The 17243-nt window shown below is 42.5% G+C and overlaps 1 protein-coding gene across 2 annotated transcripts in view; it reads left to right on the top strand.

Annotated features, from left to right (window-relative positions):
• The window catches only part of FLVCR2 (FLVCR heme transporter 2), a 52731-nt gene that overhangs the window by 16937 nt on the left and 18551 nt on the right, over window positions 1–17243 (top strand). The window contains exons 1-3 of one of the 2 annotated variants that reach the window (XM_033109403.1): window positions 5789–5910; window positions 8964–9105; window positions 12067–12207. In XM_033109403.1, the coding sequence (XP_032965294.1) occupies window positions 5815–5910; window positions 8964–9105; window positions 12067–12207 (379 nt within the window). In that variant the 5' untranslated portion in view covers window positions 5789–5814. Of the gene's footprint in view, window positions 1–5788; window positions 5911–8963; window positions 9106–12066; window positions 12208–17243 lie in introns of those variants that run through there. The other variant, XM_033109402.1, reaches the window with a different exon arrangement.

Here is a 17243-nt window from a genome sequence, read left to right as displayed (position 1 = left end):
CCCAGGGGCCTCCTGAGTTGATGATTGAAAATAGGCACAAGTATGAGAATCAGCTAAAAAATACATAAAGCCCTTGGTCAGTATTCCTTTTCATCCTTAATCAAAAACATTCCCTGTAGAACTCAGACCCCTTCCCTAAATGTAGCATCTTCTCTGTTCACAGCCTAGGGTACCTCTGCTCTTCAGCTACCTTGCACCCCCCCAAAGATGAGGAGGAAACCCAGCACCCAGGCTGTAGGTCAGGATCAAGATATATTAGATAGCTTATAAGCTTGGTGACGTGAGCTCTCTGTGTTGTCTCCTCCCTTACTTTTCAGTATGGTGCTTCATCTCAGTGCTTTATATCTTCAATAAACATTGAGTGCAGGTTTGCGGTGGGGAGTTGATCAGCCTCTACTCCAGTGGCCTCCATGTGTGATCTTGGGGAACTCCAAATCTGAGGTCCTCCCCGTGTCATTTCACCTTGCATCTGCTTTCCTTGGATGGTAAACTCTTGCAGTGCAGCAGACTGTTCCTGGGCCCAGCTTGTGTGCTGTAGAGGAGACTGGAAATACTGAGTTAGGTTTGCGCTTCTGAGAGTCATCTCTTTATTCAGAAGACATTTCCCCAGTGCCATCTTTGTTCTTGGCATTGTGCTGGGCACAGTGTGGGGAGATGTCACACAAGGAAATGTTAGTCAATGTCCCTGTAAGGTGCTAACAAGCTAATTGGGGAGACCACACCCTACATGCAGAAAACCCCAAACTAAGCATTACATAAGAACAAGAAATGCCACAGGGTGTAACTAAGCAGTAAACAAAAACAGAGTAGGGCTGGAGACACCTCTCACCATTGCGTCTTTCAACAGGGGACGTGCTTGAATGATAGAGTTGAGCGTATAAAACTGGAGGAATTGTCAAGTCTTGGAGGGCAGTGACTTCTGTGGCATTTACTCTGTTCAAGGGATATGGAGTCAGACAGTCGTAGGTTTGAATCTCTGTTTTGCCATTAGAAAAAAGCTGAGTGAGCCTGGGCAAATGACAGGTGTTTTCTCATCTGGAAAAATCAAGCCAGAAATAATGATGCCAACTTTAGGGGTGGTTGTGAGGCATTAAATGCAATAACCTGTGAAAAAATCATTTGGCATGCTGCCCGGCACATAGTAGGTGCTCGTGATGTATTAGTTTCCTTCCTTCTAGTTTGGATAAAAGCCTAAGCATTTAGCCTAAAGGTTAAGATACAGACTCTAGTACAGACGACCTGAGTTTGAAGTACAGCTTTATCACTTACTCCTATATGACCTTGGGAAAGCTACTTAAACGCCAATTTCCTCAATTTCAAAATAGGGAGGGAGGGTAAGAGGGGAAGGGGGGCAAGAGAGAGAGAGAGAGAGAGAGAGAGAGAGAGAGAGAGAGAGAGAGAGACACTTAGGATAGTGCGTGTGGCATGGCGAGCACAATGTATCTATCAGCTGTTATTACTCTTCTTACTTAGAAATCAATCACTGTACGCTATCCTAATTTCAGTTGCTGCTGCTTCCTGCATTTCCCTAACCTCTTTCCCCCAAAGGTCTGAGGTAATCCAAGAGTGTCAAGGGTAGTATATACCACCAGCATAATCACAGGTTTGAGGACAAACCCTGTGACTGGGGCGGGAGCTCTAAGGAAGTCTAGACTTGACCAGCTATGATCCTGTTCCCTAAATTCTTAGACACCGAAGCTTAGCCTTTTACATCCGTAAACCTTTTCATGATTGATTTTTCCCCAAAATTAATGGGACTATTTTGTTCCTAAAGAGGTAAGGCTACCTCCTTAATCCTGAGCTGGCCTTTTCAAAAGAAGCCCAGGGCTTGGATTTGGGGATTTCGAAACTACTATCAAATGAGCATGCTTTGTATGCACAGTACTGCTTAGCCTGGCGTTTGTCTAGGAGCTGCCTGGCGTTCCTACGTGGCCGGCAGCTTGTTTTCCGTGATTAAACAAACTGTTGTTCAACTTCAGTGTTTCAGTGCCCTGGCAGCCGCCTTGTTCTCCTCGCTTCTTTCTGGGGCATCCACAGACTGAGTCCCAGGACTGCCTCTCAGCCTCCTCCACACATCCAAAGGTGACTTTCCTGCAGAGCGCCTTCACTCTAACCTAGTCCCTTACATGTGGAATCCTGGAGCCCCTGTTGGTACATCATTTTGCCCAGATTATTCACTGCAGGTATAAGCAAACGTCTAAGTGACACCAAAGAGAGAGAAAGAAAGGGTATTCATAGGATGAGAAAGGTGTATTGGAGCGTGCAAGCATGCCGTCATTGCACCATCTTTGTGGTGTTTAATGCCCACACTACACACTAGAGGTGGGAAATAAGTGTGTAGTCACTTCCTAATGTTGTGCCTAATCCCTCACAAGGACATGGTCCTGGGAGACGAAGCTTCTGTGGTGGCCTCCTTGTTGGTGGCTGTGCCTGAGACACGGTGTCAAGCCACAACAGTTCCAGGAGTGTGTGGCATGTTTTTGTATGGAATGGAATCTAGGCATCCTGCATTTTTAGCACATTTTAGTGCCCGTAAATTCTGTATGGACTCAAATGACCCTTTATACGCTAGCATTTCCTTATATTTATCTATGCAGCTTAAGTTTTCCTCAACTGTGGTACTCTGTAAATCTTAGTTTCAGATTAGTCTTTAGTAAGACCATTGCAAATATATATACAGATGTGTAGATACATGAGGTGTGATAAAAGAATACAGTGAATATTTAAACTAAAAAAATTGTATTAGAGTAAAAGACACATTGCCATAAGTCTCCCTCAAAATACTCCCCCTCGCTTTGAACACACTTATCCCATCGTTCTTGCCATTTTCTGAAGCAGTTCTGGAAGTCCTCTTTCCTGAGTGTTTTTAGTTGCACTGTCGTGGCTGCCTCGATGTCCTGAATCATTTTGACTTTGGGAAAGAGTCAGAAGTCACACAGTGTCAGATCCAGTGGATAAGGTGGATGAGGGCACACCATAATGTTTTTATTTGACAGAAATTGCTATACTAGAAGCGAGCAATGTGTGACATGGAGTCTTTCCGTTGTGATCACAAAATGTGGTGAATGCTGCTGCCATGTGCCATCCGCCGCCACGTGCCATCCAACGGAAAGGCAGGGATCTTCAATATGGGAAGTGGCAAACCTTAATAACAGTGTGTGACAAGTTTCAACTTGTTTGGTACCGTTAGTCAGGTGTGAGCTACGGTTGAGAGAAAGTGTGTTTTAAAGTGTCCCCTAAATCGTCCTCCATCATGACAATGCTCCGTGTCACACACAGCTTCTGGTACAGCAATTTCTGTCAAATAAAAGCATTACAGTGTGTCCTCATCCACCTTATTCACCGGATCTGGCACCATGCGACTTTTGGTGTTTCCCCAAAGTCAAAATGATTCAGGATATCAAGGCAGCCACAACAGTACAACTAAAAACACTCAGGAAAGACGACTTCCAGAACTACTTCAGAAAGTGGCAAGTGTATTCAAAGTGAGGGGGAGTATTTTGAGGGGGATTAATGGCAATGTGTCTTTTACTGTAATAAATTTTTTTATTTAAACATTTACCATATTGTTTGATCACACCTCGTACACATGTACCTCGTCACTCATAAAAACACCCTTGTGGGGAATGGCATCATGCTGTGTGTTAATAAGGTTGCTTATATGGGTTAACGGAATTTAAGTGTGTGGAAATCTAGATTGAACCCCAATTTATCTTTCACGTGGCTCTGATTTTAAAAGGACCCTGAACCATGTTTCTTTTTTAATTTTTTTTTTTTTTAATGTATTCAGTGCATGAGATGTTTAAACATTTCCCAAAGGAAAAAGTTGTTTCATTGGGTAGCAGGTTTAATTATATAAAGAACACAGGCTTGGGCTTAGAAGGAAGTTTTGTATTGCAACTCTGCCTGACGCTGTGTGACACTGGCAAATTATGGAACCTCTTTGAATATTCATTTTCTTTTTTCAGTTATTTTTTTTCAGCTACAGTTGGCATTCAATATTATTTTAAATTAGTTTCAGGTGTACAGCGTAGTTGACATCTACGTATATAAATTATGCAGTGATCCCCCAATTAGGCTCATTCCTATACATAGTTGATGCAGTATTACTGACCATATTCTCTATGCCGTACTCTACATCCTCGTGACTATTTTGTAACTACCACTTTGCACTTCTTAATCCCTTCACCTTTTTCACCCAGCTCCCCAACTCTCCTCCCCTCTGGCAACCATCACTTTGTTCTCTGTATGTAAGAGTCTATTTCTGTTTTGTTTGTTCGTTTATTTTGTTCTTTAGATTCTTCATATAAGTGAGATCATATGGTATTTGTCTTTTTCAGTCTGACTCCTTTCACTTAACATAATACCCTTTAGTTCCACCCATGTTGTTGTAAATGGTAAGTTTTCATTCTTTTCTTTGGCCAAATAATATTCCACTGTGAAGAAATTGTACCACAATTTCTTTATCTAGTTGTCTATTGATGGGCACTTGGGTTGCTTGCATATCTTGGCAATTGCAAATAGTGCTGCAGTGAATGTAGGGGTGCATATATTTTTTCAAATTAGTGTTTTGGATTTCTTTGGATAAATACTCAGAAGTGGAATTGCTGCGTCATAAGGTAGTTCTATTTTTAATTTTTTGAGAAAACTCCATACTGTTTTCCATAGTGTCTGCACCAATTTTTAATCCCACCAACAATGCATAAGAGTTCCCTTTTCTCCACATCCTCGCCAACACATGTTGTTTGTTGATTTATTGATGACAGCCATTCTGACAAGTGTGAGCTGATATCTCATTGTGGTTTTAATTTGCATTTCTCTGATCATTAGTGATTTTGAGCATCTTTTCATGTCTATTGACCATCTGTATGTCCTCTTTGGAGAAATGTCTATTCACCTCCTCTGCCCATTTTCTAATTGGATTGTTGGTTGTTGTGGGTTTTTTTGTTCAACCATGTTTTTTTAAATCGCAAACTTCCTCTGAGAGCCTTGTCTAGATTTAAATTTCCAGACAACTATTTCCATGGGTCTGGGCTCAAGGCTTATCGGGAAAGGAAGTAATGTTTTTCTAACATGTCAGTTAAATGCTGCCCATTCATTCAACACCCATTTATTGAGTAAGCCCCTGTTCTGTTTACCAGGCACCAGATTAGTGTTAGAAAAATAACTCAAAACGAAAGGATCAGAGGAGGTTAGGGCAAGGAGATCATGCCTAGTTAGGATAATCAGGGAAAACCAATGAAGGAACTGACTTTGAGATGGGCTCTGAAAGATTAAAAGAAGGAGACCTTTCCCAGCAAGGAAGCTGCCTGCACAGAGGTAGAGACTAGATGATGAAAAGGTTGGAATCGTGAATTGTCCCATCTGGCTGGAGTACCATGGACATCGAAGGAAGTAGAGGAGATGAGACTGTAAAGGCAGCTTGAAAGTAGGTGAAGAAAAGCAAGAACAGCAGGCTGAGGGGTTTGGATTGGCGTCCTCCCTCTGACAGGGCTGGCTCCTCAAACAGAGGTTTTGTGGTGAGTGCATCTGAATCCATCGTACAGGGTGGTGGAGGAGAGATCACTGTTACCTGAAAGGATTGGAGGGCCTGGGACAGGGTGGGTGTGAGAGGACAGAGTCAAGGGTGATGGAGAGAACAGAGAAAGAGACAAGAGGAGGAACCAGGAAGGAAGAGGGGGAGAATCAGAGGAGGGTGGTTCATGTGACTGCTGTAAATAAACCAAGCATGTCTTATGAGTCCGGATGGCCTCTCCTCTCCTTCCTGTCCCCAGGGCTGTGTGAGAGCAAAGGGTGGAAGGACCAGGCTTGCAGATGGAGAGTGAGCGCCTCCTTGGTGTGAAGCATTCTGCTGAACAGTCCATTCGTAGGATCCTCAGGATGACCCTGGGAGCTAGACAGTGTAACTCGGTAATATTGCCTTCCTTTTGCAGATTAGGAAATAGGCACAAAGCGGTGAACGAACTTTGCCCACGGTTAGGCATCTAGTAACTGGGAGAGCTGAGATTGAAGCTCAGATCCTCCTGACCCTAACCACAGTTTCAGAGTAAAGATGTCTCCGAGGAATGTTGAGGTAGAAGGAAGAAGATGAGGGGTTCATTTAAAAATGAACAACATGGGGGAGAGCCCCAGAGTAGGTCATAGGGACATCAAGTTTGAAGTAAGCCTTCAAGATGGGGGACTCTGCTGCAGGGAAAACTGCTGACCCAATAAGGGGACATTTATGACCCTTAGTGCCAGGGAGCCAGTTCCTAGGAGCCCTGAAATCCAAGAGAACAGGCCCAACTCTGACCTGGGGACTGTGCCCAGAGGAAAAGAATGTGGCAATCGGGGCCCGACCTGGGCCTGAGAGTGGGCTCACTTTTCTCAGAATAGCAGGTATGCCTGGGGGAGGAATGCGCCGAGGAGGAATGAGGTCGGATGGGTGAGAACCTGTTTGCTGAGGTGGTTACCTCCTCCCAAGAAGAGCAAGGTCCACCTTTGGTCTGAGTCAGGAGGATGAGGTGCTGGGGGCCTCGGAAAGGGCCCAGATGGGACCACTGTTTCCTGTTGCATTAGGACCAAAGCCCTCTCCATGGTGTCGACATAGAGCTCACTGCCTTTTGTGGAGGCCCCAGGGTCCTCCCTTGATGGTCTGGGTGTATTCTTGACCAGGCAGCACTGGGGAGGGCAGCTTTGTGCCAGGGGTCTGCTTTAATTGTGACTGGGCTTTGTCGAGTGTCCTGTGGTGGATGGTGATGGGGACAGTGGTTCTGCAACTCTCAGAGCCGATAGAACATATGTGTTGTTTTTGTGTAGTGGGTTAAATGTGGGAATCTTACACCAGAAGCAACCAGTTGGTTTAGTTTTGCTCTGCGAAATGCATGAGCCAAGCGATACGTTACACAAAGTATGGCTTCTTCCTGTTACTCAAAGCCCTCAGGCTGCACAGATGTGTTTTTAATGGTGACATTTGCTCTGGAAGTGCTCATGACTACTGATGTAACAATGCTTAGATACCACCTTTGAATTTGCAGAAAGAGGAAAAATAATAGAAAATGAAAACTGTCTCTCCCAATCTGCCTCTCCATCCTTATTTCTCAAGGCAGAAGATTACTGGCGATTAGGTGATCTTATGTCAGGGTCCTTTCGGGAATGAAAGAATCACAAAACCTTGGATGACGTCCCATAACTTTCCTCATTCTTGCAAAAGGGACCCTCTGGGATTCTATTTAACTTGTAGATCCCTAACTTCAAAGCATTTAGGAGGCCAGCTACGACCTGTAGTGGACCCAGGTTCCCAGCTGTCAAGGTTGCATTTGCCCCTCTGTCTGTGTCTGGTTTTTACCTTCAAAGTCTTACAGATCAACAGTTAAGAAGCCAGACTCAACTCTAACACATCAGCGTGGCCGAGGATCAGATAAAGTTCCGAGGCCTCTTCTGAAGAGGCTACTCACTTGGGCCTTTCCAAAGACTCTTAGCCTAGGAGGACATTGCCAAGCCCAGTGGAGGACGTGCTGGCCTGAGAAGCCAAGAGATCTGTTTTCTCATCTCAGCGCTGCTAGAACTCTGTATGACCCTGTACAAGACACTTAACCTCTAGAGCTCAACCTCACTTAACCTCTCCATTTGGCCCTCTAATAACCAGGTTATAATAGAGGATGACAAAGGAACTTTCAAACTATAACATTCTATAATTTCAACACACAAATATCGCCATTTGTGTTGTCATTCCTACCTTTGTTTTAAATCCCTTCTGCTCCCACCAGATTGAATAGAAAGCTCCTTAAAGGCAGGAACCCTGCCATATACATCTTGGTACATCCTCATATATCCTAGCAGAATACTTTTCACATAGTAGATGCTTTAAAGAACTGTTTGATTGATTGATTATACACTGGCATACATTGGAAGAACCCTACACTGAGCCTATTGATGATGACTTGTGAACATTCCAGAGCTGAGCACCACTAGTGACCATCCTGAGTGGTTATAGCCACTCAGACTGGAAAACCAATGATCAAAACTGTCAGCAGATTGGCAGCTGATGAATGGCGCTGTAGTGTGGAATGAAAGTAAATTGCTTCTCTACCTGTAGTTTCTTTCAGTACAATAAAGGAAATGTGGGACCTTAAGACAAAGACCTTACTTATCTTCCTTCACTCTTGGAATTTGAAGCTTGCCTTAATTCTCAGGCTATTTTTCAATTTCTGCTTTGGTATTCCATGTGGCAAAAGGGCTTTGGGAGTTGTGTCACAGCTTGTCACTACTGAATCAAGGCATTCGTGGCCTCAGAAACATCCCAGTCCCATTATCCGTCAGGTCACTGGAGTTTGAACTCCAAGGCAGATATGAGATATTTTCATGTGTTGGGGTGTGTGTGTGTGTGTGTGTGTGTGTGTGTAGCCAGTCTGCGTGTGTCCACTTCCTGTGTGTATAAATGTATGTAGTTGCATATGACTTCACACCACCGATACTTTGTCCGTTATTTACACAATGAATTTAAAGTTTCATGTTTATAAATATGGTAACAACTTTAGACTTGTCTGTCTTAGTGAATGCAAGTTTTTGGGGTATGGGTGTAAAACTATTCCCCCAGCTGGTCTCTGAGCTCCCAGTTAACAGAGTCAGTGAAATCAAGAAGTTAAGTGACACAAGAAAAAAGTCAACACTGTTTTACTCTACCATAGAGATGGGAGTATAGGAACCACTGTTCATTCGTTTGCATCTGGAGAAGACCCAGATTGCATCGAGAACCCCAACTATAAGTTTTTTCAATAGGTGTTGATGGTGAGGGTGGTCAGAGGCATGTGTGAGTTGAGTTATCAATCAAAAGAAAGTACTCTCTGGTGTCTTGAGGGAGGAAACAGTCCCTGTTTGGGCTTTAAGAAGGACTGGGATTCTGTTTCTTATTAGCAGTCTGTTTAAATTTGCGTTGTCACGTCTTGGCCATTGGAAACTAATTGACTGTCTGTCTTTTATAGCTTGGAATTGCGATTGGCTTTTTGGTCCCTCCGGTTTTGGTACCCAATATCGAAGACCAGGACAAGCTTGCCTACCACATCAGCATCATGTTCTACATCATAGGAGGTGTGGCCACTCTGCTTTTCATCCTTGTTGCCATCCGTAAGTGCGTTAGTACCCTGCTGGGGGTGGGGGGCGGGGGGCTTCTGCTGGCTTTGGTGGAGCCCCTGTGAACATGGCCCTCGAATACCCTGGATATTTACAGAAACTGGGAGCCAGGCTTCTAATGGTCTTCAAATGCTTTAGCCTGAGCCATTGCCCCAATACAGTGCTACCGTGTTTCCCCGAAAATAAGACCTAGCTGGACCATCAGCTCTAATGCGTCTTTTGGAGCAACAATTAATATAAGACCTGGTCTTATTTTACTATAATATAAGACCAGGTCTTATATAATATAATATAATATAATATAATATAATATAATATAATATATAATATAATATAGTGTAATGTAATATAATATAATATAATGTAATATAATGTAATATAATATAATATAATACAATATAATATAATACAATATAATATAATATAATACTGGGTCTTATATTATTTTTTGCTCCAAAAGACGCCTTAGAGCTGATGGTCCGGCTAGGTCTTATTTTCGGGGAACAGGGGAGCTGGTCTTCTGCACGTTGTTAGCGGCTCAGTAAAGGTGTCAGTATCATTAAACAGTTCTCTACTAGGACCTCACCAGAATTAGTGGGCAGGCTGCTGCTCCCCTTGATAAAATGCCACGAGCACTTGTGATATCACAGGCACAGTGCTATGCATGCCTGATCTCATGTAATCAACAACCCTCTGACAGAAGTTACCATTATCAGTCCCATTTGACAAAGAGGAAGATGAGACTTAGAGGAGTTAAATAAATTATTCAAGATTAAATAGCTAGTAAGTGCCAGAGAGTGGATTCAAGCCTAAACTTATCTAATGCCATACCCTAAATTTTTGGAACAAAACAAAACAGAATTGACCACAAACACTAATAATCTCAGAGATTCACTTGAGAATACCTGGCTACCAGGGTTTTTTTTTGTTTGTTTGTTTTTTTAATTGTAAGAGTAATATGTGGTCATAATGGAAAAATTAGAAAATACAAAAAAAAAAAAAGCATAAAGAAAAGAATGATCACTGAATTAGTCTTGTATGAGTTAATCTTAACCGCCAACTTCAGATAACTACTATTTTATATGCATATACATTTAATCATTGAGATATTTGGTTAATACAATTTTATCATAAGTTTCCAGTGTACAGCATTCTAATTCGACATCTGTATACACTTTAAAGTGATCACGACTAGTCTAGTTACCACCCATCACCATACACTTGTTGAATAATATAATTTTATATCCTCTTTTATCATTTGATATTACATGGGCCGTGATAAATTCTGAAACCGCAGAGTAGAGGTTTTCATTTTCAGTTAGTCACCCGTCTAAAGGTTAACCAGTTTTCCTGCTAATATCTGAAAGTTCCACTCACGTGGTAAAGGTTTCATTCCTTCCTTCTGGACTCCCCTCCAGAGTCAAACAGTTTTATAATCGTGTACCTTATTCCTCTGTTCTCACTGTGTCATTCCCTCCCCAGGGTCCAAGCTGAGAAAGCGCTGCCTGATGGCTTCTAAAAGCTGGCAGGATATCTTGGACAGAGGATTTGGCATTCCTGGAAAGTTGAGAAGCTGTAGAGCTGTGGATGAGAGCAGGAAAGAACAGTTCAGCCAGAGATCCTCTTAGCCAGACTTTAAGTTTCAAATTGTAATGTGCCCAGTTCCAAATTCTTGTGTTTTTAGCAGATGAGGGCCTGGTACTTTGCAGGTGAAATCCTGGAGGTAGGACATTTTACATTTTGGCATTTTATTATCAAGCACAGATAATAGCTCATTGAGTAAAGAACTGAAAGATCTTATCTGAATTCTGGTTTGTGGTTGCCAGGTTCTTGAACTAGCACCTGTTGTTATAGAGATAAATAACCACTGGCCTTGCTTTCTTTTCCCTGATGGAAGGAAAGGTGAACAGGCAAGACAATAGATGAGAGGTTCCCAGCATGGGGAAGTTATCCAGGAGGAAATTATCCAGAATTACTTCCAGAGAAGAGAGAAGCAGGTCTCTGAAGTCAGGGCTAGAGGGTTTTTGGGTGGGCAGGGGGGGTGGGGGGGAAGGGGGGGTTGGGGGGGAGGGAAGAAGGGGGAAGTTTGATCTTCAAGACATAAAATCGCATTTCCAGAGCTTCCTCTAACTGAAGAAGGAATGTTCTCCTAGGGTGTAGGGGAGGCTACATGTGCTTGCTTGGACCCATTTGGGGGGGTAGTTTAATTAAAAAAACTGGTTAAACTGGTTTGCCCCCCAGGGAACTGAGTAGTGATCAATGCAGTTAAATCGACTGTACCAGTTGCACTGTAAATAGAGTATAAAATGAATGGTTTTCCCACTATTCCCTCTCCAGCACTTCCTATCAGAGTAGCCACTCCTACCAGAGCATGTGTAATTCTCTTTCTTTGTGAGGCAGTATCTGATTCACATGTTGAGAAACTAGTGATGGACTCAAGGCTTTTCCAATAGAAGGAGATCCTTTTACTTACTCTGGGAATATTTCTTGTGCCAGGCTTTGTGCTAAGCACGGACAAGGTAGCGCCTCCTTCCTTGAGAGGAGTTCTAGTGCTAAGCCATTAACTGGGCTCACTAATCCCAAAGCCTCAGCGCTCACTTCCTTTCCATCCATATGTTACTGTTGTGTATTTTTCAGTTCTCTGGTTCTCCACGGTATGTTATTTGCTGGTGATCATGGGACTGCTTGATCCTTGAACACTGCCTGGGAGGCCCAGTGATTGTAGCTGTCCAGAGGACGTGAAGAAAAAGTACTCAATAGGCCACTCACTCAGCTACAGACAATGAAAAGCAGCTTCCAGGGAGGAAACTGTAAAGGATTTAATTGAAGAATTAATATTTCCTTTTGAGTCTTAGCGCCTTCTCAGGTGGTGGAGCCAGTTCTCATCCATGCGTCAGCCCTGCCGGCGTGCGACGGCCAGGATGTTCAGTGATCGCTCTGTTTCTTTCCTTTCAGTGTTCAAGGAGAAGCCTAAACACCCCCCTAGCAGGGCCCAGTCCCTGAGCTATGCCTTGGCATCCCCTGATGCTTCGTACTTAAGTTCCATCGTCCGGCTCTTCAAAAACCTCAACTTCGTGCTGCTTGTCATCACCTACGGTAAGGTGCAGATGTATCCAGGAGGGTACTGGAACTGGCAATGTGAGGCAATATGCCCGATGTGCCCGTGCGTCATACTCTTTCCAAATCCCAAATGTGCATGTAAATTGTTTAGGCTTCACTAATAGAGCCGGCTGTACATTAGGGCCTTTGCATGTTCTGAAACGTCCACCTAGAAAACCATTCCTTCCCATGTCAGGTTGTCTGACAAATGCCTGCTGATCCTCCAAATTTCATGTCAGTATCACCACTGTAAAACAGTTAGTAGGTGACCTTTCCTCTCTGATTGTGCTGTTTCATTTCCAGATCTGTCTTTTCGCCAGACTGTAAACTCCCTGAGAGCAGGGATTTATGTCTTTTCGTCTTTATAGTTCCTCAGCAGGGGCTGGTCTGGAGTGAATACTCCTACAGTTACTGCGTGAATGAATGAATAAATGCATGCCTGCATATATGAGTCTTGCTATGTGAACCACTCCTCAGCCCATCTTCCTTCATCTTTTGTATAACATTGTTTAACATACAGACACTCGCACTGAGGTCTTTGACTCCTTTTTTTACCCGAATGCAAGACAACATCCCTCATTCATTTCATTTTCTTGGCTTTTGGTAAGATAAATTTGATTCTTTATGCTGGTGTATTGGCTTGCCTTTCCAGCATGGTGTTTTCTGCAACTTCTTTCCCACTTTGAATAAGAATGTTAGACCAAACAAAGGTAAGGACAGAACCTCATGGCACTCTATTAAAGAGTGCCATCCAGCTGTACTGCTATCCATCCTACATTTGACCATTTAATCCTCCAGTTAGTTTATAATCAAGAGTCAACAACTATATAACATGCTCAATAACCATACAAAAAAAAAGAAGTGAGATTGGTTTGACATGACTTATTCTTGGTGAAACCCCAGTTGGCTATAACCTTGTTTTCTATAGGTTCACAAACCACGTGTGTGTGTGTGTGTTTTTTAACAACAATAGCATTTGCTATGTGCCAAGACTTTTCATATATGCTTTTATTTAACTTCTACTGTACCATGTTAGGTAGGTACTATAACTACTGTGTTTCCCTGAAAATAAGACCTAGCCGGACCATCAGCTCTAATGCGTCTTTTGGAGCAAAAATTAATATAAGACCCAGTATTATATTATATTATATTATATTATATTATATTATATTATATTACATTATACCTGGTCTTATATTATAGTAAAATAAGACCAGGTCTTATAGTAAAATAAAACCGGGGCTTATATTAATTTTTCCTCCAAAAGACACATTAGAGTTGATTGTCCTGCTAGGTCTTATTTTTGGGGAAACACGGTATCCCCATTTAACAGATGAGGAAACTGAAACTCAGAAATTAGGTAACTAATTCAAATCACACAGCTTTTAAGTGGCAGAGCCAGGATTCAAATACAGGTTTGTCTAACTCCAACACCTGCACTCTTGATGCATATTCCATAATTGTCTATAGTCCTCCCTAGAATTGCCAAGATTTCATTTTAGGCTTATCAGTGCCCTTTATCTCAATTAAAGTGTTTATCTGCTGAGGCACTAGATAAGAGGTGGTATCATCAGTGGGTAGAGAGGCACACCTAAGTTTTTCAGGCATACACAATATTTAGGTGACCTCGCATCTGGAATAGCTCTAGATAATCAGATTAGTCTTCAAGGTCTCGGGTCATTCACTCCAGCTTCTCGGTTCTGAATATGTCTCTGCGTTCATCCACAATATAAAGACAAAGCTTCCAGTATTTAAGATGTCCAGCTAACAAAGTTATGAGTTACTTGTCGCTACATTTAACTTCACTCAAGGGTAGATGGGACCAACCACTTAGTGGGAGATAGATATTGTGGGGCATATTAGGGTATATAGATGGATAGTGAAGCCAGATGACCTTTGATGTCCCTTCCAGGCACAGAATTCCACAGCTTTAAGAACTTTCACTTTTCCCTGGAGTTAAACATCGTGAGTGCATTGACTTTTGATCATCATATTGCATGTGATAACGTGATATTTGAGCCCTACCTTGGGATTCTAGGGTAGATGAGTGCTTAATAAATATTTCCTATGGATGAGAATGGTGATGATGGTGATAAGTGGACGATGGTCCTATTCCAGAAGTGGTGGTTTTCAGTGCTGGAGACTATTGATGGCAGGGCCAGGTCACTGACCCATGAAAGCAAGAACAAAACCAAAATATACCAGGAACAGTGCTGTTTTGGGTTGTTGAGGACTGAGAGCTCTGGGCATGCTGTGTGAGCAAAGCAACTCCTCTTTCCCTCATTCGTGGCTGGTTGCTTATATGGCCTTTAATCTGGCAGAGTGGTTTTAGTCCTGTACTTCTGGATACTGTTCCTTATCTATTAGGTTGAGTGATAGCACAAGAAATAAAGGGGGAAGCACTTATGGAATGGTGGAGTCAGGACCATTTAACAGATGAAGAAATCTGTTCCTCCAGGAAAGCAACAAGAACATTGGCAAGCATTGTCAAAATTAATTTCCTCAGTGCTCTGAACCAAAGGCTTGCAACAATCTAAGGGGCATTTATTTAAGAAAATGGCTGAATAGTGGCAAGAACAGTGAGCTTTGTGTTTTAATTTGCCCTCCTCTCCCAGGTTCTGCGATAGCCTTGACATCCAGCAGCCTCGTGGCCATTGGTAGTTGTGAAAAGCAGTAGCCTCACAGACACTGTAGAAGGCAAAACAGTTTATAGCTCCGCAAAAGTCCCTTCACTAGGTCACTACTTTAGCTGTCTGGTAGGTCCCTGGAAAGTCCCCATTCAGAGTATTTGCCTGTATTTGACCCAACTCAGCTTGCTCAGTGGAAAATCTCTATTTCCAGGGCATTCATTGAAGACAGTCCTTTGACATCACGACTGCCCGAGGTAGCAGTACCAGTTAGGGTAAACAAGAGGCTGGCCAAAAATCTTGAAAAGAATATCTGGAGAAGGAGATGTCCATGGGGGCTTTGAAAAGCTCCCACGTATTCCTAGGAATCTAGAAGTCCACAGGGATATGCAGAACTGTGCACATGCCCAGGAAAGACCTGAGAACGCCCTAAACGCTCACCTCTGCTGACCCTGAGTCTCTGTGTGAGCAGGAAGTGAAGGTGAAGGCAGACTTGTCACCTGTCTGCTGCTGGACCATTGAGGGAGAGCCACAACACACACACACACACACACACACACACACACACACACAAGGTCTTTGGCAAAGGTGGGAGACTTATTGGTTTAAAGTATTTAAGGAAATGTCTGTCTAATCATTAGCTTACCACAAGCTAATGGAGCAGAAACTTCAGTGGCTACACATGACAAAGAATACAGACTTTCTAAAATTAGTCCAGGAAAGTCACTAAATAAACAGTAGCAACAGCAACAAATCTTGGGGATGGAGGGAAGTCTTATTTCTAGTGTTGACATGGCATTTAAAATATCCAGTTTCAACAAAAAATTGTAGACATGCAAAGAAATGGAAGGTATGGCCCATACACAGGGAAACAAAGCAATTATTAGAAACTGTTCCTGAGAAACCCCAGACGTTGGACATAATAGGCAAAGATTGTAAATTAACTATTATACGTATGTTCAAAGAACTAAAAAAAAAACCATGTCTAAAGAATAGGAGAAAAGTATAGAATGATGTCTCACCCAATGTTGAATAACAATAAAGACAGAAATAAAGAAACAAATAGAAATTGTGGAGTTGAAAATACAATAACTGAAATGAAGAACTCAGGAGAAGGCTGAACATCAGCTTTGAACTGGCAGAAGAAGGAATCAGCAAACTTGAAGATAGGTCAAATGAGATTATCCTGTCTGAGGAACAGAAGAAAAAAGAATGAAGAGAAATGAGGAGAGCCTCAGAGGTGTTTGGGAAACCATCAAGCATACAACTTATGCATAATAGGAGTCCCAGAAGGAGAGAAATGGGTGGAAGTAAATCACTATTTAAGTTGAGATGTCACTAAACTAGAAAAGCAATTCACTTCTGAGTCTCTGGTGTATAGATAGAGTTTATTAACATTTTCCTCAAAGGCCTGGGATTATCCCAGGGAGAGGGAGTTAAACTAATCTGGATGTTTGTACTCATTTCAGAGAACCACAAGCGTAATTTTCATGGTAGAGATTGGACTTGAAGACAGGGCTCTTTGACAACAAAGAAATGATTCTTAGGTGTAATCACTGATTTGAAAAAAAAATTATCAAGACATTACTGTGTGTCAGGTACCATGTTAGGTGCTTTACATGCATTCTCTCTTTTAAGCTTCAAAACAGACCCATGACATAGGTCCTTAACTCTATTCCACTTTAGACCTGAGGAAACTAAGGCTCTGATTTAGTTCCCTTCCCCCAATTGGACAGCTAGCAAGCAATAGAGCTTAGATATAAACTTGTGTCTGATGCCAAAGTCCATCTTTCTAACCACTGCGCCATTTTGCCTCCTCCTGTAGAAAGAAGCCTCATGGAGACAGAGCCAGGGCTCTTTTCTTAGCCTGCTTGCCTGAGTGGTCTTTGGGTCTACATAGGGGGAGTATGTCCCTCCTCAGATTTAATCCTCCAGACCAGTTCCCCAAGGGTTGCTTTCTTCTACGGTGGATCAACCAACTGACCAGCCATCTTGGGGGTTTGGGGATGATGGGGTCTCAACCTTAGTGATTTTCTTTAAGGTTTACAGGTCATGTAAAGGCAGTGATTGATTGGCACTCAGTCCACCCACAAATCTCTGTTTTCTTCTCCCATCTTTGCTCCAAATTAAAAAAAAAAAAATTCTATAAATTCAGCTAGATGCTTTGAACTCTCTCCCTTCCTCCAGATCCTCCAGCATCACCACCCTCCCTGTAGTTTCAGTTTGGGTTTTGAAGAAGGAAATGGTTCATCCTTTTTATATTGTACATATGATGTCCTTATTTTCCTCTGAATTAGCTGGGAATCTCACGGATGATAATATTTCACAGACAATTTGTTAGACACGGGCGGACATGCCTTGGAGTAAAAGCCTTGGATACTGGACTGGTGACTGTTGGCTCTTAAG

Source organism: Rhinolophus ferrumequinum, chromosome 6 (genome assembly GCF_004115265.2).
Source record: "Rhinolophus ferrumequinum isolate MPI-CBG mRhiFer1 chromosome 6, mRhiFer1_v1.p, whole genome shotgun sequence".
In the NCBI taxonomy this organism is placed as follows: Eukaryota; Metazoa; Chordata; class Mammalia; order Chiroptera; family Rhinolophidae; genus Rhinolophus; species Rhinolophus ferrumequinum.
The sequence above is the reverse complement of the archived record's forward strand: the minus strand, read 5'-3'. Positions and strand labels throughout refer to the sequence as shown.